The 25886-nt window shown below is 43.8% G+C and overlaps 1 protein-coding gene and 1 long non-coding RNA gene across 6 annotated transcripts; one reads left to right on the top strand and one right to left on the bottom strand.

Moving 5' to 3' along the window:
• Positions 1–1611: 1611 nt before the first annotated feature.
• atrx (ATRX chromatin remodeler) lies at positions 1612–25775 on the bottom strand. 5 transcript variants are annotated; one of them, XM_061273743.1, is made up of 34 exons: positions 25553–25774; positions 23833–23894; positions 23656–23702; positions 23444–23553; positions 23298–23378; positions 22940–23079; positions 22776–22843; positions 20732–22674; positions 20579–20648; positions 19959–20104; positions 19704–19868; positions 19495–19609; positions 19306–19396; positions 18513–18689; positions 18072–18213; positions 17488–17597; positions 17116–17262; positions 16857–17034; positions 16520–16657; positions 16272–16447; positions 16083–16200; positions 15515–15645; positions 15021–15115; positions 14761–14900; positions 14371–14524; positions 14134–14234; positions 13283–13391; positions 13020–13197; positions 12586–12777; positions 6573–6722; positions 5295–5405; positions 3524–3619; positions 3309–3437; positions 1612–2994 (listed from the first exon to the last, which is right to left on the bottom strand). In XM_061273743.1, the coding sequence occupies exons 2-34, from the start codon at positions 23887–23889 to the stop codon at positions 2773–2775; spliced, it is 6027 nt and encodes a 2008-aa protein (XP_061129727.1). In that variant the 5' UTR covers positions 23890–23894; positions 25553–25774; the 3' UTR covers positions 1612–2772. The 5 variants fall into 5 exon arrangements, with proteins under 5 accessions (XP_061129727.1, XP_061129718.1, XP_061129742.1 ...); XM_061273734.1 differs by having other exon boundaries at positions 25560–25774; XM_061273758.1 differs by having other exon boundaries at positions 22940–23049; positions 25560–25774.
• Positions 10908–14519, top strand: LOC133151061 (uncharacterized). The gene is made up of 2 exons (XR_009713854.1): positions 10908–11196; positions 13296–14519. It is a non-coding gene; the product is annotated as an uncharacterized LOC133151061 (long non-coding RNA).
• Positions 25776–25886: the final 111 nt, after the last annotated feature.

The raw sequence follows: 25886 nt of genomic DNA, 5'->3' as shown, positions 1-25886 counted from the left end.
AAGTGTTTACAAACACAAAAGAGGGGATGAATAGAGACATTCACAACTTATTAAAAAGTCCTTCTCTCATGGTCCTACTTCTTAAATGTGGTGTCGAAAGAACGCACAGGGCAAGGCCATCCTTCTGGAAAAATTGATTATAGACAATCTAAAAGACGTTAAACATTAAGTATGACGAGGGGGCGGCAGTCTTTAATCTGATTTTAAAACACTTACATTTGTTGCTAGCTGTTTGCTGCTTATGCCAATTGTGTGCAGCACAACAGCTAAATGTTGATGCACTCTGCTTTGAATTTTGGTGAGGTTGGAACAAACTTGAAAATGAAGAATTTCAAGGCTTTTTGAGAGACAGGGGTTATTTACAATCATTTTGGCAAAAGTGTAAAACGATAATATTGTGCTCGATTGGCCACAAAACAAAGTATCTCGATATAACGGATGACCAAATTGTGAAGGAATGTCAATCAAGCTTGGTTTTTCTTCAGCTCATGGCGCAAACGATAAACGATTGTCTTCCAGTCTGAGACGGCGGGAACATTGTATAAAAAGAATTTGCGGCAGATCTAGTTTCCCAGAAGAGAACACGTTGACTCCCAGGCCAATTTGCCCCCATAAAGCCTTCAGCAAGTAAAGTGCACAGGCAGGCCCCGCTGGCTCAACAGTACGCTCTCAGTCGGCTTCATCCACCGTACTAAATCAGATTCCTCATGCAACTGGATCCAAACTCCTAATTGGCTTTACACATCGCTGTGGATTTGGGTAGTGATCGGCTGTCGGGGTGCGGGGGCCCCACAGACTCAACTATAGTGTCGTCTACACACAACGGACAGAAACAGCTGCCGGCTGCGCGCCCGCCCGCCCCAGCGGCGGTGATGTGCCGAGAAACCTGCAGCGCCGCTCGTCTGGGGGGACAGGATCAACATTTCAACATCTGCAATAGTTGTAATGCTTCTCCACTGGCAGATATCTGTGAGTGGCGAGGCGAGAGCGTGAGCCACGCCCCTCCCACTCCTGCCCCGGGGGGAGAAGAGATGGAAAAGTCAAAGACGTTAAGGGGAAAAACCCTGGCAAACGCAGAAATGAAAACAATACATGGAGAAGGGAAAGGAGATGAAAGAAAAAGAGGGATGGGAGTGGCAGCCTAAAAATCACCTCAATGGCAACTAACCAGAAGTCTCAAATCCAAATGAAGGCCTGGCACAGCAAAAGCTGCAAAACACACATCTATCTATCGATCTATTCCATTACGGGCAAATTGAGCACATTATAAATGCAGAGAGAGAGCGAGAGAGAGAGCGAGAGAGATATTATGGAATAAGAGGATTTGATACGCAACTCCAAACTGTGATACGATTTTAAGGACGCTTTGATTTTGAAGTGGAACAACTTGATTCGATGCAGTGGGATTACAATTAACTAGGGTTCAGTCCAGTGGGTATGATACAATGAGTTTTTTTTTTCATTTTACATAACAATAACATTTGATGAGCCAAGCTTCAGATCCAAAATATCTTAACTGTTTAAGGCAGACGTGCAAAACACTTCCACACTGCATAGCCCACCTTGTAGCATAATCTCGTTTTAATATAAAGACACACAATCGAGTCAAAATGAGATTAGCTCGTCCTTTTGGTCACTTTATTAAATGTTATATTAAATACTTAGCAAGATAATAGCAGATTAGATCAACATGGCAAATTGTGGTGTATTTGCTAACATAAGAACATTCTTAAAAGGGCAAAAACAGTCTACACGCATATGAAATACACCTTGTGCAAACACAGGAGCCATGGAGAGACAACAGGCTTCTATCGCCCCACACAAGCCCTCGTTAACAGCACGCCGACGCCAGTTTGGAGCAGAACGTGTCCGAGAACAAGCAGCAAGTTGTCCGAAAAAGAGCCGGCAGGTGAGACACATGCACGCTCGCACACTTTCAAGCCTCCATGCTAGACTGGAGCATGAGCTGCACCGGTTGTGCTTTGTGAGAGCCAGCCAGTCAGTCAGTCAGTCAGTCAGTCACCAAGCCACTCAGGCATGGACCAGCACGAGTGGAACATAAAAACAATGACGAGGACGCACAGCGCTATGCTAGACATCACACTAAACAGTGAGAATGACAATGTGAAAAAAAAATGGTCACAGGGACCACTAGGCAGTTTTGAACAACACAAGCATTTTAACACCAGCCGTGTGTTGCGAGAAACAAATAAACCGTGGTGGGTAGGGGTTTTTAAAAACTCAAGTACGGCCATCACCATTTTCTTTTCTTTTCTTTTCTTTTCTTTTTTAAATGGGCACCCCATTTTCTTTGATTAGTATAGGAATCTACTGGTTGTCACCAACCACACTGGTCCCGAAGAGTAGTACCATTATAAAAAACGGTGTTTAAACTTGGATGAACCCCTTTTTTAAGGGGGGGAAACAACGCGACGCTTTTAAACGGTGCAAAAAAAAACAAAAAAAAAACCAACTAGAAAGAGACTTGACTTTAAATACATGGGAAAAAAAATGAATATATAGAACTTGAATAACATTAAGGCGGTATTTACACTTTGTATTTCTGACGAGTTTCCCAAATAGACCCCTTTCAAACAGTCATTTTTACATTGGGTTCCGCTGACTCCCGGTGGACGACAGAATTGCGACTTCAGTGGATAGCGGTCCGCCCTCCACCTTTTTCTGGGGCTCTCATCTGACTCATAAGGAGAGAGAGAGAGAGAGAGGCCCGGCTTGGGCTGGGCCCACTCAGTAGCAGAGAGACGGTGTGACCTACAGGCCCTTGGAAGGCCCGGGATTCTTGCCCATGGCGGCGTGGGGGTTCATGCCGTGCAACTGCTGGTAAAGACCCAGCAGGTCCATGTGGCTGAGCCTGTTTCCTCCCAGCATGCCATTCTGCAGGGCCATGTTCAAGAGGGTGGTCTGGTTGGCCATGGCCAGTTGCTGCTCTTGGACCTTCCTGTTGTTTATCACCTTCTGGACGTACATCATCAGCTGACAAGAGAAGCAGCGATATAATTATTATTATTAAGGACAGATTTTGAATCCATTTTGTCATGTGTCAACACAACTTTTAGGTCACTGAAAATCATTTCCAATACAAATTGGAGCATCTGTGTCAGCCGAAAAATGAGCGTGTTTTAGGCAATTCCATTTGGATTCTTGCAGTATTTAATGTAAATACTCATGGTCACTTAAACGGGCTGACTGATCAAATAGACAGGCTAATTATTCCGTTGGGCCCTCGTGCGAGTCACTACAGGGACAATATGTGGTACGAAATGCAGCACGGAAGCGAGAGTTCTTACCGACTGCTGCATGGTGAGAGTTTCTCTGTAAATAGCTTCTCTGCGTTTGGCCTCCATTTCCACAGAGGCCATTTGGGCCATAGCCAAAGATTGGACCTGGCTCTCAGTAAGACTGGCGTTCTCTTTCCACTGTTGATGACGGAGAGAACAATTTACACGGTCCCAAACATAAAGGTCGGGATGCTAATAAGCGAATGGAAAATGTCAGCACTTACAATCTGCGCGATAGTATCTTCCAGTGAGTCTCGTTGTAAACTCTTCAGCGCATTTGTTGCCTCGATGACCTTCAGTCGCCCTTGGTTGATAAGGTCCTGTCCACAAATGAAGACAGAGGAACAGTTGAAACGCCGCCTTTGTCTCATTAGCATCACGAGCAGTAGAGCACCCCCCACTCACCCCAGCTTCAAGTGTTGAATAGCCGGGCCGGAATTGTGCAAATAGCATGGATTGAAACGATTAATGTCATGGAGCATTGTTTATAGCGACAAAACCACAGAGGATTATTGAGCTCTGAAGTTGTTATGAGCTCATTTGGTTGTTACATCCCACGGGATTTACTGTATCATCCATTCGCTGCACTTCCAGCAATAAGTCATTTAATTCACTGCACATTGTCGAAACGTTACGGCTACGTGCCACAGAACATGATGCTTTTCATTTGGAAACAGCGAGAGTTATACTGAAACTGATTGTCTGGACATCAGAAAATAATTGTTGGTGGGATTGCAACACCACAATGTAAAAAAATAAATAAATAATCCACAGCATTTAGTCATGCCCCCAGGTCATTTTGTGTCAGAGTTGCACTTCTGACTGGTTCAAATGGCCTGATAAAGATTGACTATAGCGCTCCCTGTTGCTGTGGCATGCACCAATGTCGAGCAGCGTACCCTTTCTATCCACACTAACAAGATGTTTCTAGCATCCTCTCACAAAAGTAGTAACTCTAACACATTAACGTGAAAAAGTAGTTGCAAGAGTTCTCCCAAGTTTCTTATAAATTTTATCAAATATATTTTCGGACAACCACGGCAGGTTATTCAACCAACGAATGCAGAAAATCAATTAGACAACAATGAAAATGTATGACAAATGAACTGACAAGATAATCCATCCAGTAATGTTTGAAGCTGTGAGCAACCATTTAAAATGAACTACTGTGGTTATCTGAAAGAAAATTAACTACATGACACACCCTGGATTTATGTTTGAGCCACATATTTATGATTGCTGGCTGTGAAAAAACAATTGGATTCAAACATGTATACAGCGAGCATCAAATGGGCAGATGATATATTTTGGTAGTTCATAGACGTGACTGTCTCCTGTCTGTGACCAGCTTGGCAAGTGTAAATGGTTCCGAACTGAAATACCGACAACTTAGTTGAAGAGTAGGACTAAAATAACCATGTGTCGTGTGCCCAGCAGTTAACTGGAGAATTGGCAACACCAAGTTCAGCACTACTTACAGGGTTTGGGAAGCCCTGGTCCTGGTCTAAAGGCTCAACTTGGTGATTTCCTGCATCTTGTCTGAGAGCGTTTCCACAGAAACCACTAAATAATTTCACTCTGCCCAAGAGTTCATTTCATGGAGGTGGTTGGAACGAGACACGCAACTGTCACGAGCTATATTGTATTGCATCACGTCATCAATGAGTGACTGTATCGCCCAGGAACTTTATTTGGATAACGATTGATGATTATAATAATTGAAAGCAGTCTAAATATTTGTAGCCTTCTGCTCTCTCTTCACACTGATCTTCCCGCTACTTGACTCAGATGTGCCAGCACGTATAAATACCCGCTGGCTGGCCCAGACATGAGGCATTACGATGTGACGGGTGGGGGTCCGGGGGCTGAGCCGGCCGGCTGCATGACTGTTGTCGCAATTAGCGGCGGGGGACTGAGGAATGTGGTGCGACATGCCGTGGGGTGAAAAGAGGAGGTGGGCGAGTGGGAGAGGGGCATGTGGAGCTCATTACTTACCTCCAGCTGCTGGTTGGTCATGGTGGCCAAAGCCGCCATGTTGTAGTGGGAGAACATGGTGGAGGAGCCCATTTGAGGCTGTACCTGGTAATTGGTCCTCATGGTCAAACCCTAAGAAAGCGAAGACAGCGCAGTCTTTAACGAAAAGAGTCACACGGGTTTACTTGGATACGATGGATGACCAAAGATTATTAACCGCTCTTTGCTTGCACGGAGAAGAAAAAAAAAAAAAAACTGACAACCCAAGTGTTGTGCCCCAGGAAAGGCCAGCAGGATACCAATGTCTGTGTGTAATTTAAACTCTGCTGCAGATGGTTTTCTTGTGCCCTGTAATCTGGCCATCCGGGGTGTGTGTGCGTGCATGTGTGTGTTGTGAGTGGGAGGTTGAGAAGAGCGGGTTCTTATGGACTTGGTCAGAGACAGGTGTGCAATCCTAAACACTACAAAACCAAACACACACACATCCATACTGACTCTTCACATACTGTGGCAACGTTTTACATGACAGGAATCTGTGAAGTGGCTGATTTAAATCGACATCGCAATGTCGTAGAATGCAATTTTTAAATCGCTAAGATTGCATTTCGAGCGAAAATAAACCTTCATTTCACTCAATCGTTACATTGATAAGATCAGTTGAATGCTGAAGGGCAGTTCACATGTTTACACATCGTTATTTTTGTCAAGGATTAAGCAATAAAGCAACGGATTTGGCCGCATTATTGTTGTAATCTCGAGTTTTTAAATCATTCAAATTTGGCAGGTCTGGTAACAACCCTTCTCTGCAAGACACATTACAAAGATACAGGTCCAAAGCCCGCCAACTGGACCTAACTGGCATGCTGAGTGGAAAACCCTGTGCTCGCTCTCCTGACAGGCAGACTAGCACAGGGGGGGGCACAAGAAGCAGAAAGCGCTGGAAAAATAATCGTTAGGGTGAATTAGAATCTAGGATTACACGAGAGAAGGGGAGACCTTCTCCCGCTCGCTTACACAATCAACCCTACATGCACTCACATACACACACCTTCCAAATAAACACACTAATTGCCCTTTGATTCAACCTACAAAAAGAGGGGGAATAGGAGAGGAGGTGCAAGGATGGATGATGTGAACATGAGACAAGCCCCTTGTGGATGGATGTTGGTGTGGGCACCTTGTGGAATTGTCATCATTCGGGTGTCTCACAACATGGCATGAAATTCAACCACAGGCGACGCTACGCTTATTATTACGGTTCCATTTTCTCAAACACGATGCAATGCAGGTCACACTTACCTTCTTCTCTGCTTCGTATTCAGCCCAGGCTGCTTTGCGATCCTCCTCGCTCAGGGCCTCCTCTTCTTTGTGGTCCAACAGCGAGTCGTGCTCATGATAGCACACAATCTGGTCCTTGTGGGTTTGCAGCAACTCGGCCAGGAAGAGGTCCTAGAGTGACAAAAAAAACAAGCAACGTGTCAAAGGGAGGATTTTGAAGTCATCAGTAATTGTTTGCTCAGTATAAAAATTAAATGATGCTATTCTGCTCCAGTCCAGTAGGTGGAGGTAACACCCGAGTGAGCCATGGTCCTATTTAGATCTACAATTTGCATCCCTTGATTTGTGCCATACACTTGGTATAACAGGTCACTTTTATGATGATTTGGCTTTTCCATAGATACAAACACAGGCGAAAACATAATCTCCTATCTCATGCTTTGCGGACGTAAACATAACGCATTTTGTTGGCAGAGGTTAAAGAACTTGGTTTCCATGACAACACTACTATTTAGTACAATACTAAACTTAAGCCAGCCGCGCCAGACTCCTCTCACACAAACATGGTTCGAATTACTCTTGCTGCAGAGGTTTAACTTTGTCCTGGCTGAGCTTTACATTAAAGCGGAATTCTGGAAAGTGGAGACGTCACGCGACGATTGCATCATTAACCTCCTTACAAGCCAGTTCGCACAGGCGCTCCACCACGCTCGCCCTTCATTGTCCAGCTAAGTCTGAACTCTGACAATGAGTGTGAAGTCTGCAAAGCAAATTAATCATAGATGTCACTGGTGCGACGCAAGCGGGAATACAAAACAGACGCACAGTAGGATGAAAGGAGACAGTGATTGCAAATCTGTACAGGATAAGAGAGAAAATAAACACTGGGCCAGACACGGTGAAACTGGATCTCTCAAATTAAGACATGTAAGACAAGCAGACAAGCTTGTATACACACAAAATTCACGTGGTAAAACTGCTCAGGCCACCAACCTGGGAAGATTGAAGGCCTTGGCGGAGTGGCCTATTATAGCTATTTTGAACATTTTTTAGGGAAATGGTCACCACTAGTGTCAGAGGTCAAATGACAATACAGATGCTCACCCTGGAACCAAGTGCAGGTTGGGCTACGCGAGTATTTCCCCTCAGGCACTGGCTCTAGGGTGGTCCGCTCCATCTCTTTCGGTGAGCTGTGCGCAAATGTGACCCTTTACTAATGATCCTCAGTAACCTAAGCCTGCCTATTGGCATTCTGGTGGGCCTGCTTGGTAAAGCCTATCGCTTTACGTCAGGAGAGCTGGAAAAGTGAGAGCCACTGGGTGGGCAGATGCTCGACCCGAAATGATGTAAGTGAAGCCGCTCGGTGAGCATATGGGGGATATGAGTGGGTACCTCGACGGGGTGAAATCTGGGAAGGAGTTCTGGCATTTGAAAATGGATGTTTATGGATTGAGGCGACAGTCGAAATCTTCATAAAAAAGACGTGGATATCAACAATGAAGCTCATGAGTGCATGGAACATTTTGAAGAGTTAAAGATTTCTACATGTATGAAACAAAAAGGTCTTTCGTGCCAGCATTCAAAAGATGGAAAGTAGTTTTCTAACGAAGCAGCCCGCGCATCTCGAGAGATGAAAACTTGCGAGTCGACATGAGTGAACCTCATTTGGACTTTACGAGCTGGCACGGGCATCCATGCGTACTTTACCCATATACTCGCACTTTAAAAAAACCTCTGATGCAGTTAAACACCTGTCAGCATGAATAGCTTTAGAGTCCGTGATGGCAAGGCTTCTGGTTGAGTTATCCGGTATCTTCTGAAGTTGAGAACAAGTACAGTACAGCTAAACAGTTGCTCATTGTTATTACTTTAAAACAGCGGCTACAGTAACAGCTATCCAACCATCACGAATAGATGAAAAGTAAAGGACTTGGAAAACACAGATGCCGACTACACGTCAACCTCGAAATTGAAAGAATCTGAATCTATCCGTCCAACATTGCACAACAGCCAGCGATGTGCATGGTCGGTATATTTACATAAGACGTCGCCATGTCGTGGCTGCTCAGTATTACATGGCGAGTGCAAGGAGTCTGAATCAATATGAAAAGAATGTACGCCGCTGTGCTTTGTGCTGACTTGAAGACACCTCCAACACATCGTTTCAATCTTCACCGTTTTCGATTGGAAAATTGTAATCAATCAAAAGTCAATTGCCATCCCCGCATGAATTGGTTGACCTTTTCCGCTATAGTTTATAACAGTTTGATACGGCGGTTTGAAATGCACAGGTGTGTTCGCAACAGGGGGTGGTAGACGACAAGATCCCAAAAGCAGGAATGCAAGAGGCAAAGATATTTGTAAAAGCTAAACACAGCCAGTCAAAACTCCCTCGCCCACAGCTGCATACAAGTTACACACCCGCACACACACAGACAAAAACACACACTCACAACACTAGCAAGACAGTGCTTAACAAGTTTCTCCGCAGAAACGCGCTAAAACTTGGAGCGGTGCCTGACAGGAGGCCAAGACTGCCCTAAGGACTTTACACCATCATCAGCAGAAGACACGCCAAAGTTATTTGTCTGGCAATCAGTCAAGGAAGAAGACAAAGAAAAAGTTCGACAAACACTTTCATTCTAATATATTGAACTGTTGAGAACAAAATTTAGGAAAAAAACCCAAAATATCTCCATTACAATAAAGCAGACTTTGATTTTAATTGCAAGTCACCAATCTCTTCAGTGAGATTGTTATGTAGGTAGTAGATGCAATTTATGACGCTCTCAAAGCCTGGTTCAGTCGAATTGCACTGTGGTGATCCAGGTAGCCAAATGCTTAACTACTTATTCCAGATTGTCTCTGCGTGGAGGCCAGAGCTAGCCAAAAGCACTGCCAAAAGTCTGCAGATATCATGCTTAAGTGTTTCCATCATCAATCTTTGTTCAGAGTTGTTTCGCCTTACTTTGTGATAGCTCAATTGCTTCCAATGAGAAAAAGTGAAACACAACACCAGATAGCTAAAGGTATCCAAAAACGCAGACACTGGTACGCCCAGCTGTCTTAAACATCGGAGCACCATAGCCATAACAAAATGACATTCATTGTATTTTGCTCCAAGGTCAAAATGGTGTGCTAAAAACTCCATGGAGATATGATCGAGCCAAACTTCCATAAATACTGCATTAAGTTCAAGTTTTATGGATTGGCCCCCTGATCGGTTGGCGTTTTAAAAGATGGGCTGCATTTGTATCGAGCCTTTGATATTTTTGGGTGTTTCCTACATTTTGTTCTCAACATTTCAATATATTAGAATGAAAGTGTTTGTCGAACCTTTTCTTTGTCTTCTTCCTTGACTGATTGCCAGACAAATAACTTTGGCGTGTCTTCTGCTGATGATGGTGTAAAGTCCTTAGGGCAGTCTTGGCCTCCTGTCAGGCCCTGCTCCAAGTTTTAGCGCGTTTCTGCGGAGAAACTTGTTAAGCACTGTCTGCTAGTGTTGTGTGTGTGTTTTTGTCTGTGTGTGTGCGGGTGTGTGACTTGTATGCAGCTGTGGGCGAGGGAGTTTTGACTGGCTGTGTTTAGCTTTTACAAATATCTTTGCCTCTTGCATTCCTGCTTTTGGGATCTTGTCGTCTACCACCCCTTGTTGCGAACACACCTGTGCATTTCAAACCGCCGTATCAAACGGTTATAAACTATCGCGGAAAAGGTCAACCAATTCATGCGGGGATGGATAAATGCATTGTTTGGTTTGTTTTTCAAAGCAGAGCAGAGACTCAAAGGGGGGACACAATCCATTCCTGACCCCAACTTGTACAACTAACTCATTGTGGTTGCAGTAATATTGTAATGGGAAGCCGAGACAGTGCTGCATCCCAAGTTTCATTACTGGTTGTAATGTTGTCATCACACCCGCCCTCCATGACACCACCTGTTCCCAGAAACCACAAAACAAAGCAAAACACACCTGTGGCTCCGATCCTTTGACACTCATTAAAAGAAATATTTGGGGTAGGGTGAAAAAAATAAATCAATGAACAGTCAAAATAATTTCCCATGGCTAATGAGGTGAGCGAGTGGCTTATCGCTCCACTTATGCTGCAACGCAGAATTTGAGGTATGTGCCTGCTACAGTCACCTGCGGAGCACAAAGCGTACTGTATGCACACAGCATGCCGTTTCAACCAGCAGTTGTCAACTAGTGGAGCTGCACAAAGTGTGTACGAGAAGCTGGGCTGGCAGACCGTTCTGCAAGTGGATGCTTGCTCCATGGGAGAGTGAGATGAGCAGGAAATAGTCGGGAAGGGTGGGTGGGCGTAAAGTCAAAACCTCATGGCTGGGATGCACAACCTTCTTTGTCATTAAGCAGAAGCGCGCCGGCCCCTTTTGTCTTCAATTAGTTTCTCTGAAGAGCACAGAGACATCTTTAAGAGAGGGGTTTAAATAATGACCCTTCATCAGGCAGGGGGAGTCCAAGGGGAGGATAAGAAAAACAACTTTACTGGGCTCGCTTTGAACATGCAGCGGTAGAGAGGTGAGTCAGCATAACAGATGGCTGCGAAGATCACGGGGACAAGATGGCGCAGCTTATTGAAGGACGGGGGAGGCAAAAGCGACGAGGCTCAGGGAAGTTAAGAACGTAAGACGAGATCAGATGAACATGATACTCGGTGCCAGTGGCGAGCATATTCTTTTTTGTGTTTAGTGTAGATATCGCTTAAGTTTGCAGAGTGACGATCCTTATGCCGTGACTCGACTTACTCCCTTGTCTGTGCAGAAGGCAGTTGGCTCAAAGCGGTACGCGTCTTACTGACTCATCTTCACATGGACCCAGACAGAATTCCTTCCATCATACTCTCAAGCTCTGCTGCCTTCATCATCATCATCATCTAGTTTCCCTTCTCAATGACTGCGACCTTGACCATAGTAGAGCATAAAATAGATGTTGATATCTCACCAAATGTCATACACGTCTAAATTGTCGAGGCCCACCAAACACACCTTTCCGATAAATAACTTCAAAAGTGACTGACTACAGTTGAACGCTACGAGGGTTTGGAGCCGCAATGTCACTTTTAACTGTGCGTTGGTTTTGGGCTCTTATCTGTTCATTAACCCATCGAGAGAATAGTGCAAAGTGATTCAGGCTCAGTACTGTGAATGGAGGTAAGATGGGTCGGTGTGAAGGTTTGCAGAAGCCGTGTTGATTTTATCTGCCCTGTTTACACATTTCTGCTAGGAAACCTTAGTCAAACCCAAACCAAGAGCATCTCAACACAACAACAAAAATGAATCAACTCTGGGGACTAAAAAAAGGGAAGGCATAGAGGAGAAATGAAGAGATCAACAACAAAGAAAATGATGGCAAGGAACGAGGGAAAAAGTGGAGGTTTATAGCAGCATCGCGAGGAGAAGACTATTTAGTAAATAGCAGTAAACAGATGCGTGCAGCTGCGCTATGCTGGATGGCTCGTGTGAGTGCAGTATGTTCTCATTAAAAACCCAGGGGGCCTAAATAATAACATAAAAGTGGGTGGGGAAAAACTAGTCACATAAGAATGCGGATTCACTTCTCAAAAAAGGTCACAAAAATCATAACCGCTAGCAAAGCGAGCATTGCAGAATTCCTGTGAGGCAGGCAGTGCAGCATCACTCCAGCAATTGCCAACAACACAGATGCAACAGTTTAAAGGAGATATTATACTTGTCTAATGCACGACCTTTTGTGTGGCAGTACACGCTTTGCTCAATCGCTCCATTTTGAGAGTCTTTAATATTTGTCACTCTTGGTCATCCTTCTATAATCTATCCAGGGCATAGACAAACACAAGCATTCGCTTTTATTCTAACATCCACACCATTTTAGCCTACAAAGGAGGGCCAAAAACATGACTACAACATTGTCAACATTGTTGGGTGCTTAATGAACTCCGTTAAATGTTAACTACGCATAGTCCATATTGAATTTAATGGGCTGGTTTGGGCTACAAGTGTAAAGTATAGGAATAGTGTACAAGCGAAGGTTTACCTTTGGGAGCATGGGCGTGGCTTTCTTACTCTTCTTCTCTGAGGGATCGTCCAGCATATCAGGCTCAAATGTATAGAGCTCTGACAGCTCGTTCATAGTAAAGTGCCTTTCAATCTGCTGCTGGTCCACCACACGGTATGACAAAGACTGTTTGGTAACCTGCCGGTCATAAATTTTTTCCTCCATTGTGCCCTGAGAGAAGGAGATGAAACAAAAGGATTTCGAATAAATATATATTGGAGGCTTCCAAGAAGTCAAATAGTAGTGTGGCAGTTTTAAATTAGCACTTTAAGTAAGCAACGTTCACAGAACCACAGATAAATAGACAATTGATTCATGCAGATGTGCATTTCCCGAACGGCATCAAAATCTCTTTGCTGCTAAACAGACAATGACCTAAAAAAAGAAAAAAACAACAATCCTGCAAAGATCACCTGTGCCAGGAATCTGTAGACAAATACCGTCTTGAGTTGACCGAAACGATACACCCTGAAGATACTCTGGATATCAAATGAAGGATTCCAGGAGGCATCAAAAATGATGACTCTGTTGGATGCCACCAAGTTGATGCCAAGCGAGCCAGCTCGTGTGGAAATGAGGAACAAACGACCCCTGGTGTGGTTCGGAGAGCGGAAAAGACTTGTACAAATGATGTCTGAATTGTTTCATTAAAGATATGTGAATCAATAAAACTCACCTTGTGTTTTCAGGGTCATTAAACTCCTCAGCCCACTTCTTCCTGGTGGTGGCGTTGGTGGAGCCATCCAGACGATAGTAGTCAATGTTCCTGTACCACTTGCCCTCACCTTCACAGACACACAAGAGTGAAGAGACGTGCTATTCAATGTCATCGTCAAACTGCCGAGGAACCTTCGACAACATGTCACCATCAACTCGGCCGTTTCTTGTCAAAGAGGACCTGGTGTGGGTGTGAGCACATGGACGGTCACGGTGGATGGAGGCCCTCTGTATGTAACCTTCAAGATGGCCACCCCCTCGCTAGCCTTCACAAGCAGCACTTCAGCATGTTTCCAATTAGAGTACTGTGATCTTTTCATTACAAATTACAAACCCTTGAGCAAACATTTTGGGTGGAATAAAAAGTCAAGGTCTAATCATTTTCAAAATGAAAGTAAAAACAGCTGCTGCAGTTTAATTAGGAACATGACCTTACACTAGTGGCCCCCGTGTTTGGATGTATGCGACTATGTGTGCACACTTGAGGCTAAAATGCGTGGACAACATTTGCTACGTGTGGGCTTGCTTCAAGAAATACACGAAAAAACATTACCCAAAAGATGAATGAATTTTGGGACACACAACAAAGCCCATCAATGTCCATAAAAATCAGTAGCCGCTTTTCCACTATTAAAAAGAGCTACTTGGTAGGTTGAACACATAAGTACAGCATTCCAAAACCTTTAGTAGGAAGCTCCTGATCACAGGCAAAGACAGGATAGGATCATTCAGTGGAGTCATTAGCAACCTAACGGGAGAGCCAAATGAGATCTTGAATAAAAGAACGTGGGATGGAAGTATACAGCCTACCTTTGTACGGTGAGATCTTGTCTTCATCTGCAGCTCTGGAAGACAACTCCAGGAAATCCTCAATCAGGTCCAACGAGATAAGGGACTGACTAAACACCAACCTGTGGATGGGCACAAAGATTCCTTGGTGTCACTTTACTTTCCAAAACCCTATCCCATTACACTACAAACCAGCTACACTCAAACAGCACATTCCAGAGATGTGTGCAGATATCTTCAGAGTGCAGATATACTTACACTTTATCTTCCACTTCCTCTGCCATGCGCAGGATCTCAAAGAGGATGGTGATTTTTCCAGAGTGTTCTATGATTTCAGCATCGGCCTCGGTGACAAACTCCTTGTGCCAGTCGGCGGTGGGACTCCCTGGTGCCGAGCCAGAGGGTTCCGGTTCTTTGCAAAAAATACATACTCTTAAGTCTGTACTCAGCCCTCACAACAGCAACACATTAATGATGCTCATTAACACAAGTTAATTATTATCAACAGGCCTACATTACAAGCCGTGAAGCCACATCTGGCTTTGCGCGACCCCTCGTTGTTCATCGTCACACCGTGTCCGCATCGGTTGTCAAGCTCAATTAGGTTCGACAAGAACATGCAAATCTATTCTTGAGGCTCAAACTCACGCTCTTCCACAGGCTCGGGCCTGTTTCGCCCCTCTCCATTCCTGCCCCGAGAACTGGTGTTCCACTCCTTGATGACTTCCACATCATCGCTATCGGAGTCATCAGATCCCTTCTTTCTTCCCTTGCCTTTCTTCTTTTTCCTATTAAGGAGGGACAGTGGTGGACACGGGGTCAGCGAGAGTAGCAGATGGAAGAACAGGGGGAGTACAAATGTGTTTCTGCTTTTATAAATATCCAACATGGAGAAGTGGAATCTTTACTTTTTCTGCTTTTCATCCTCTGAGCTCAGACTAAGGGACGACTCTTCAGACTCTGAGGCAATGAATTCCTCCATACTGTCTTCGTCAAAGAAACCCTGAAAGAGAGAAAAGTAGGTTCTAACTTGCAGTGGTAGACGAGTGAAGCGGAACCGATTTTGGAAAAATGCACAATAACCACTGGTTCATTCCCAGTAAATCACATCGCAAGGTTTCGTTGTACGACACTGCAAAACCATGCAATATGTCAAATGCTTGTTGAGTGAAGCAATATCGATATTGTGATATTGAATATGTACCCAAATAAATGACATCTTTATTATCTAATGAAAAAATTTGATTTTTTCATGATCCAAAATCAAACATCTCAATGCATTCTCAGCTAATTAACTCAGATACATAATACCACACATTGCATATCTTTGCGATATACATTTTGCATGTGCCAATATCATAATATCTTTATTTTTCCAATATATTGGAAAAATACTGCCTACCCTATTTTCTTTACTGATGTAATCCAGTTGAAGGCACCAGGGATGGGTCCAGATTCTGCTGAGCATCTGGAAATCCTGAAAGAGTTTGGTTCCTGCGCGGCCTCGGCCTCCCTCCAAAGCATTTCCCACACCTGCAATGAGGGAGAGGGTGAGGTGCCCAAACTCCACAAGTCAGCCTGAAGGTTCGTCTAACTCTAAACAGAAAATGGTGTGTACGAAACATGTAGAGCGTTCTAATTTGTGCCTGAAACTTCCATACCTTTGGTCAAAAACATAGTACAACAACAGAGGGCATAATTGACGACATACTGTGGGGTGGCAGCACCAATATCAACTATTTCGCCTGGTGGTGGAGCAAAGACACTACATGGAGGTCAGCAGTCAGTACAAGTCTAAGTCTCTATTTTCACTTATTTGCCCAAGTCTTTTCTAGGAGTGCGCTAAAATGCCACGGCCCCTCGGGGTCATTCTGTAAACAACACCCCGACAACATCAGTGCGTTATGAAAGTCAGGGCATACATCAAAACGGTTGAACGCAAGAAAGAACGTTTCAAGCTTGGATCTCACCAGTAAAGTGCTCCAGGTAGTATCTGTAGAGTTTACACTGGAGTGGAGTAACTCTGATAGACAACACATACTCGTGCTTGGGAGGCAGGAACTTTGTGAGTGCCGTGTAATCTTTCCTCTGCAAAAACAAAAAGATCATTTCGGCACCGACCATGTGAGGACAGACAACGGTCAGAGCGTGCGCGTTACCTGAACACAACCAGCCAACATCTCATACAAGATGTGAGCCCTCTTCTTCATGATACGGACATCTTGCATCGTGGAGTCGGCACACTGCCCGTTCTGGATGGGGTTGATGAAACGATTGCGGAACTCTTTAACGGATCCGAGCAAGTTCTCCTTAATGAAGTTCACCATGCAGTGGTCTGACAGGGGGACACGGGAGTCACAAGATTGTCGTTTCCAGATGTAGATTCAACAAGTTTCGGCAAGCTTACATTCAATGAGGTTGTTTTGAAGAGGCGTCCCAGTCAGCACAACCCTCCTCCTTGTCCTAATGGAGTTCATGGCTTTGGACACAGCTGACGCCTCATTCTTCAAGATGTGACCTTCGTCACATATCACCAGGTCGGGACCTGAAGGGAACGTTGAGCACGTTGTAAATGCGATCTGGATTTCATTCCAATAAAATGGATAGCACCGTTTTACGAACCAGAGACGCAATTCACCTTTTCGTGACAATTTTCTGTTTGATTACACTTGTGTTTTTCTATTTGCATTTCCATCAAAGCATTCACACTTGTGCTGCATGTGATAAATACTACATGACCATACCTGGGTCTACCAGAGTCTTCAGGAATATCTCTTTCAGTTTCTTACTCTTGGTATTCTTTCCCCGTGTCAGGTTTCGGTACATCTCATAGCCAATGATCACAATACCCCCTAAATCGTGCCATTGCTTGAGAGCGAACGATCGCTCCTGCGGCCTCTTGACTGTGGCCAGCTCCGTCACCTGTAAAACACGCAACGGAGCACCGGTTAATCCTCCCTAAGTAAGGTTTGGTGACAAACAGCTGCCAAAGCAAATTCTTACCTCTAAACACTCATCATCTTTCATCCCATGTTGCCATTTCTCAAACTCGTTGACCCAATTAAGGACAGTGTTGAGGGGACAAACCACCAGTGCAGTTGAGAAGTTGAGCTTCTCACAAAGAAGCAAAGTATGAAGAAATGCCACCACCTACAGGGGAGAAGGGAATGCTGCAGTTAACAAGTGAGGACGACAAGTCATTTGTGTCAGTCAGACAGTAACCAACAATCGAGTTAAACAGAGGGCAAAACGATGATTTGGCTCAATCACATTTTCTATTGATTTTGCATTTAACCCATCAACACAACTCGTGCCACACTGGAGCAGTGTAACCCGGGATGTACAGGCTCATGCACTCCTTCTCTTCCTACCTACCTGAAGTGTTTTTCCCAGGCCCATACAATGGGCAAGGATGCAACCAGAGCCAGGTGACTTCTCAATCTTCTTCACAGACTCACAGCAACAATCCCACATGAACTGCACCCCTGGAAACATAACAAATATGAAAGAGTTTCTCAAATGGAAACTTTCTTTTTCATACCCTGTGACCATAGTCTTTGCCAGGGTAGTTTTTAAGAGACTCGTTTATTTACATTCATTTCATAGAGCTATTTTTATAATTCTGCTGTATTTAAAAATTGAAACAATTTCCATCATTTAAATCTCAATTTATCTTATGTTAAAAATGCATTTCACTTAATCTTTGACAACTTATTTTAAAACAATGTTTTTTAAATCAAATTTTCATGTGAAAAGCATTTATTTGAATCATTACTTGACTTGTGTTCAAGGGCTACATTTGATATAAAAAACATTTATTTAGCCATTTTTTTTCCCCATGCTTCCCTACGTTGTTCCCCATTATTAAGCAAGCCACGGTGCAAATAATTACATATGAAATCCACAGTAATTGCATTTATCACGCCCATCCATCCCCGCTTCCTTCATCTTGTCCTTACCGTCAACTTGGTGAGGTTTCAACTTGGTGACGAGGTTTCTGTGCACCTGCACGATTGGCTCCTTGGTCTCTTCATTCTCATCCAGAACCAGCTTGGTGGTTATGGGACACGTCACCTCGGCACACTCTTCCAGCACAATCGTCTGAACACAAAAATGTTACTATGTAACGTCGCTTGAAAGAAAATTCATTTCGAGTGCATCCATACTAAAACTTTTGTTATCTGGTATGAATAAAACCAGAAAATGATACATGGTGTATTTCCATTCAAATAAATCTATTGATATTTGGGAAATATGGGAATATGAACTAAACAAAATAAAATTAAACACCATTTAAAGCTCTTCTATCAACAAATCAACTGGGCAATATTTTTAAGTCATAACGTGCTGAAATTCAAGGCATGAAATGAAAGTGACAAAAGTCAAAACTTCACTTTTACCTCTCTGAGTTTCTTCCTCAGCTCTTCTCTTTCCGCTATACGTTTCCGCCTATCTTCTTCTTCTTTCAGAGCATCCCGCGTCTCCGTTCGCAGCTTGTCATCCTTGAGGATTTTGCGGATTTTTTTGCGCCCTTTGCGATCTTCTCCATCTGGGTCATCATCGTCTTCGTCTCCACTCTGTGGAAATGGACATTAAGTTAAGCTCTCAGATCTTCAGTCCCTTCGGGGGGAAAACGGCTACCTTTGATCAGTAGCCTGCGAAACCCTCGCTTAATGTGTGCCAATCATAAGTAGGCAATCCTTATAACACACGCTACGGATAAGTTAAAAATGCATTTTGTGTGTCATGCATGACCGTACTTGCTAAAGTTAAGCAAGTCAATCGCAAACAACCTTGCACTTTTTTTTTCAGAACGACAATTAGTACATTTGTGTGTTGGTCAGCAAATGAGTGTATTCCTTTTTTTTTTTTTAAATCTATCCAGGAATGAAGAACAGTATCTATTATGTTTAAAATTGACCAATAAATCTGTGGTGAAAATCCTGATGATTTTTCTTTTAAACTGGAAAAAAAAGTACTGCATATGTACAACTTTGTGGCGACAGTGACAAGCTGGGTTTTCGTTGCTTAAATCTCATTAAAAAAAAAAAAAAAAATAAATGTGTGCATAAAAACTCAAGAGCTGCACCAATAGATTAATTGACAACAGTTTTGATATTCGATTAATCGTTAGGCAACAAATTAAAACAACAGCAATTGTGTGCTCATACAGGCTGCATATGTGCAATTCACCTTCTCATTGCTGGAGGAATCCTGTACTTTGATTCTACGTCGCTTCTTCTTCTGAGCTTTCTGCTTCTCGTCATCCTTTTTCTTCGAAGCTCTACGGATGCACAACAGGATTAGTTTCTCAGCAAGGCCAAACGCTAGCAGTCAATCTAGAATCAATAGCAGTGATAGATTGGTCGTGAGTGCTTTCACCTTGTCTTTCGACGCTTCTCGCCATTGTCCGATTCACTGAGTGCTTCGCTCATCACCGACTCCCCACTGGATGCGGACTTCTTGAAGTCAGAATCCGCCGAATCGTCGCTGTCCACTGTCAGACAGAAGAGAGGAAGAAGTTGCCCACTGTTCTCGTGAAAAGCAAACAGCCAGCTTGTAAATCATTGCCGAGTGACTCGAGTAGGAACCTTTTTTCTTTTCTCTCTTCTTCTTGACCGACTTCTTGCTCTTTTCTGCTTTGTCATCTTTGTCGTCATCTGACTCTGCCTCACTCAGCGAGAGCTTGTGACGAAGCAACTTGTGCCGTCGACCACTCTTCTTCACCTCTACATCAGAACTGGAGTCTTGTGAATCTTCAATTGCCGAACAAGAACACAATCCGTAACGGATTAAAAAACATAAGACATTTTAAAAACAGAAGAACGTCAATAAAGTCCCTTTACCTTGCTGTTCCTCGTCGTCATCTTCCTCTTTCTTAACTTTTTTGGAGGGCTTCTTGTTCAGGTCTTCCTCTTCATTTTCCGAGGAGCTCTCAGCCCCAGAGGAAAAATTGGACTTGATCTGGGCGAGAAGCATTTTCTTTGCGATTCTTAAAGACAAGGAAAATAATCAATTTCAAAAAAGGTTGGTGAGGACAGGATCAATCCCCGTCATGATATTAATGCTCATGTGACTAATGAGCACACATTAATAGAACATTATTGACACATTAAGAGGACAAATAGGTGCGGATGATCAGCTAGCATGCTCATGCGGTTAACAAGTCAAGGCACCACTCCGGCAAACTTGGGCTTGTCGTGGAGTACCCGCATACTGGAGTAACAGCATGGTTTGAGTTGACATGGAGTACACAAAACATCCAACTTGCTCCGTGAAAGTGAAAAAGTAAATCAGACTTCAATTATTGTGGAATATTTATCTTTTTTTTTTTTTTTTTTTAACTATCCATTGTGACAATTATTTTGAATTTGTCTTGCAGAGTTCATTTAAAAGCCTAAAAAGTTATAACAAATTAACTCACTGTTGTCCTTTATTGTGTCATCAAGTGTCGTGTGCACGATACCTGTTCTCTGGATCATCATCGTCGTCGTCACCAATTTGAGGGGCTTCTTGTTTGACAGGCATTTCATCACCTTGACAATAAAGTGCCATGCAGTCAAGAACAAGCAAGTCATTAGTTTGTGAATTTGCTTCAAATGCTGTGAAGCGCATTTACCGTCGTCTTCCATCGCAGAGTTGAACGTGGGCTGGTCGCTGTCGTCTCCAAAGTCGTCGTCAGCCTGCTGCTCTTCGTCATCCTCGCTGGAGGACGACTCCACCTTGGAAGCGGCTGTGGAGCTCCTTCCTTTGCGCTTCTTCTCGTACGATCTTTTCACAGGTGTGGCCTTCTTCTCGGGTTTGTCTTGCTCCTTTGATTTATTTTGTTTCGTCACGCGGCTCGATCGCCTCTTTGCCGTTCTCACTTTGTCATGCTCCGAGTCGGTAGAGTCGGAGACATGTTTTTTCTTCTTTGATGCCTTCTTGCCTTTACTTTCCATGTCTGACTCTGAGCCGTCTGACTTCCTCTTGCGTTTGGATCTTTGGTCTGTATCTGCTGAGGGTTTCTCTTTGAACAGACATTTTCTAGAACTGGCCGTTTCTTTCTCTTCATCACTGCTATTGCATTCTGCCACCTTTTCCAGCAATATGTCAGGTACATCATCGGAGTCAGAGTCCCCTGCATTTATGTCTGACAAGGAAGTATTACTCCGCTTCTTATCTTCTTTCTTCGGCTGACTCGATTTCTTGGAGGATGTGGACTCGTCACTCTTTTCCTTCTCGGACTCCTCCTCTGATTCGGAGGAGTTCTTAACAGCTTGCTTCCTCAAGGGAGTGGTCTTCACTCTACTGGAGTGGCGATTGGGTGGTGGGCTGGCTGGTTTATCTCCTGTATCAGAACCACCATTTTCCTCATCTTGTTCTTGGCTTTTGGACCTGGAGGACTTTGACCTACTTGTCTTCACAGTCGGCACCGGAGTCAGTTTAACGATGAGGTTCTTCACTTTCTGTTGGGGGCGTCCATTTTCTTTTGGACCCGAGTCTGCGGCCGAAGTCAAAACGGTCTGAGCCAGCATGTGGGGATCAGCAAGACTTTCCACCATCTGAAAAAGCTCGTCCGGAACTGAAGGAGGAACAGACATGATGTCATGATCAAGTGATATTTCGCCAGGAGAGAGCATCTCACCACCACCTTCTCTTTTAACCACATTTCCGGTGAAATCTTCTGCTCTGCTGCCTTTACTGACTGGTTCCTTTTGCAGTTCCTTTTCCGGTTCCTCATCCGGCGAGCTTTCCAGTGTGTTGCACGGAGTCTCGACTGACTCCTCCTTTGCCTCAACAGCCTGGTTGGCATCGTCCTGGTTGGGATGCTCCTCCTGAGGTGTTTTGCACGCGGCTGCCGGCTCCTTACTGTGCTTTTCGTGCAGCTTCTGCACCGTGTCAGATTCCCCAGTTGAGTCCGCCTTGTCGTCGTCCTTGTCGACGGGGTGCACCGCATCCTTGCTTTTTGTGACTTGATGTTGTCCTTTGTCGCCATACTGCAGTTCCATACTTCTGAACACCGGCTCCAAGGCGTCCTCCAAAGCAGCGTGGGCTTTTTTCAAATCAGAAAGAACCGCCTTGAATGCTTTCAAATGCCTGTACCGGACAGACTTGTCGTCTTGCTCGGCAGCGACCTGCCGCCCAAACTGGATGAATGTATTGTTTAAACCGGTCGTGGTTTCAACCAGCTTTTTTGTTTTCTTTAACAGTTCTTTGGGTATCTGCAGTTTTTTGTTAGAGAACGATATGGTCCCTGAGCCGTCGGCGTGTTCCTTCCCGTTTACAACCACTTTTTGCCCTTTGACTTCACTGCTATTACACGTCTTGCTCTTGCGTCCCTCGCCTTTACTGGATTTGCGCTGCTTGGTTTTGTCGTTGTCGATTTTTGCCAAGATGCCGTTACACTTGGAGATCAGATCCTGGAGGGGTTCAGGCTTGCACACATAGCAGTGCCATTTGGAGTTCTCATCAGTGATGGCTGATAACTCTCTTCTGCTCAGGTTGCGAAGGATGCACTTCTTGCAGAAAGCGTTGTTGCAGTAATCACAGCAAATGAGTTTTCCGCCTTCGGCACACCACCTGACAAGTCGAGGATTGGATAATGGTTAATATACTCTCTGACTGGAACTACGACTACAGTGCAGTACATCAAAAGGTTTCGCTACATCGATCCATCTCACCTGCACTGCTCGTCCATTCCATCGGAGTCTCTACTGATGTCATCACTCTTGTAATAATTGTAACATGACTAGAGGAAAAGAGAAATAATAGGCAAGACTAACACATTAGAGTCTGGTGTATACAAGTGGAATGTATGCAACTATTTGGAAAAACGTGCACGTACCTTGCAAATGAGCACTTTAAGAGCAGGGTGCTGGTACACTGAGTTTCGTTGAAACTGGTTAACTTGCTTTCCACAGGCTGTGCAGTTTATCTTCCTTTGAAGTGTGTCATCTGTGGACAACACAGTGTGACTCGCTTTTTCTGAGAAGCATTAAAAAAAAACATAGCATCGGTCGACACCAGTGCATTTCGTGTTTCTCCTTGTCTGTCTAAACACGCTCCCCATGTGCTCACCCACCTACATATTGACTTTCAGTAGTAAAATGATTAAAAAAAAAAAAAAAGGAAAAGGTTCCACTTTATGCTTGGACTGTGCAGCTCCACGCAAAAGCACACTTCAATGCAATATAATGAATTACCTGGGGCTTTCTGTTTGTAATCCACTCTGAACTTCAAAGTGCCTTTATTTTCACTCCCTGAAGGGCGCAACACTAAGGTGCCTTGGAGGACAAAGAGAACAAGATAAGCTTCATCTTAATTGGGGGGAAAAAAAACATGTTTATACCTTTGGATGTGCTGCCTGTATTACTGTCAGAAGTGGCTGCTTCATTTTCGCTGTCGTCAGATTTGCCAGAGTCATTCTGAACAGCAACCTTATCTACAGTATTGGGCTTCCTATAACGTAGGAACGCAAAATATTAAGTGCGTGAAAACAGTTTGAGAACAACAGTGCGATCGGAAGGTATCGAGAAAAAAAAATGTTTAAGTGCTGCTCACCTCTTGTTACGGGAAGAGGAGTGTGTTGTTTCCGCGGAGCTACAAGGCTGGAAGCATAAGAGATAAAGAAAAAAAGGTAAGAGTCAACTGGACGACATGGCATCCTTACAATGAAGAAGCAACCACGCACACAAACTCTAGTGGACAAGCAAACGAGCACAATGGAAGACAACCAACCTCCTCTGTGTTTTCAGCCATTTGGTCTTGACTGGATTCAGGAATAGGCTGACTCATTTTACCTGGAGGAACAGATCATCTTTTATGTTGGTGATTGATTTTGTTTGCATCTCAACAGACATTAAATAATAACTAGACTTTGACACGTAAGATTTTGACTGAGATAGATTCCAGACACTCCGCAATTATTTTTATGTGGAGTGAATGAGTTGATGGCAGAGAATTTGGATGAAAATAAGCAGAGACAAGAACCGATCTTACTCTTCCTGCCTGTTTTAATAGGAAACATTTTACTTTTTGCATTTAAACAACTTTTAACTTCCATCATAATTTATACAATTAACTTTATGTCACGATAGGTACAGTTACTGTGTGGTGGAATTCAGTTTATACCATGATGTGAATTTTAGGATATATTTCTCATGCTCTTGTCTTTGTGTAAAATTTAAAACATCGGCTTCCTTTTTTCACTGTACCACATAATTACATATTTATTATAAGGCACGTTTCTTGCTTTACCAAATCACTTTAAAAACCTTAGGAAAAGAACTGCCTCCCAGTCACAGCCTCTTTAGTGATCAATGCCGTGATCTAATTTTCCATCATACTTGGCGTAAATGGAAATCACAATATTTAACAGAGAAATAGCAAATTTAACCTTTTCCTGAAATGATTCAGCCCTATTTGACACTATATAAAGAAATCAAAAAATGAAAGAAAATTGTGGCTCCTAACTAGAAATTTTATAAGTGCACACTATGAATTTACTCGCTAAGTCAATATATTTCTGAAAGATGGGCTGAAGTATGGAGCAGAGGTTTGTCAGCAACACACACAAAAAATATATTCAAAACTAAATTCAAATAAACACAGCAAATTGACTGGCCGCAAAGACGTTTTTCATCTACTCGACCAGTCAATTTGGTGTCTTTCTGTTTTTGCTTTTTAATACTTTTTGAGTTGCAATGCAAGACAATTTGCATTGAAATTTTCATTTAAAAATCGTATTGCGCTGTCAATTTTTAATAGCAAAATGCCACCATGTCGTGGCTGTCGGGCGCCCTGCTCGGATGCAATGAAACGCTTTAAAAAACAAAACAAAAAACAATAAACAGCCTTTACAATACAAAAATCGCCTTGTCCTACATCCCGATGTCGATCTGACGAACGTACGTGTTTTGAAAACACACCAGAACTTTGTTAGACGAGCTCGCATCTTCAGCAGCTACCGTGCGAGGTGAGCCTCTTCTTTATTACCCTCCATCACCATGTTGCCCTGGCAACCTCGCAACCCCCACCCCCTCTCGGTTATGCATGCCAGCCCCAATGCATGGGCATGCACCGAAAAATGCAATGCTCGGGGCCTTGCATCCCACGGACGTTATCACGGCAGGAAATGGAGCGCAAAAGGCTGGGTGGAACTGCTAGTTACCTAGCAGCTACAAAATTTAGCCATTTTTTTACGCGTAACAGATTACGTTCGTTTACCAAACTCGTCTTATAATAATGTCCCGAAACCTGGCCATCATTCGCAGACATGCGGGAGAAAATCGGAACTTGCATTTGTACTAAGTTGAACATTGCCGGTTGGTAGCGGCTAGTTAGCTTAGCGTGCTAAATACCAACAAGCACTAAATGGTTCGGCGTCCCGCTAGCAAAAGGTAGCCCACTCCAGTCTAATCAATGCACAACACACTTGTGTAAACACACGAAAACGAGCCTTTTACTTAGTGACTGCGGTCGTCATTTCTTGACACACAAAGGCGGGCTTTGTTCTCGGTGCAGGCAGTACAGATGGACCTCAGGTGGCGATGTTTGGCGATAGGAAAGCGACACAAGTCCACAAATAAGCGTAAAAACTCCAGTCAGTGGAGACAAAGCGCGGAGACCATCTTACCGGATGGCCGTGGACGCGCTAAAATGGCGCATGGAGCCCAAATCTTGCGAGGGCTCCTATTGGCTGATGGTCACGGATGCCCTCGCGCTCCTACTGGTCCACGGCCTGATGGTAAACTTTGCTTCCACAGGGGTGCCAGGTCATTCGTAAATAAGGT

The sequence above is a fragment of the Syngnathus typhle genome, linkage group LG1 (genome assembly GCF_033458585.1).
Source record: "Syngnathus typhle isolate RoL2023-S1 ecotype Sweden linkage group LG1, RoL_Styp_1.0, whole genome shotgun sequence".
Taxonomy (NCBI): domain Eukaryota; kingdom Metazoa; phylum Chordata; class Actinopteri; order Syngnathiformes; family Syngnathidae; genus Syngnathus; species Syngnathus typhle.
The sequence above is the reverse complement of the archived record's forward strand: the minus strand, read 5'-3'. Positions and strand labels throughout refer to the sequence as shown.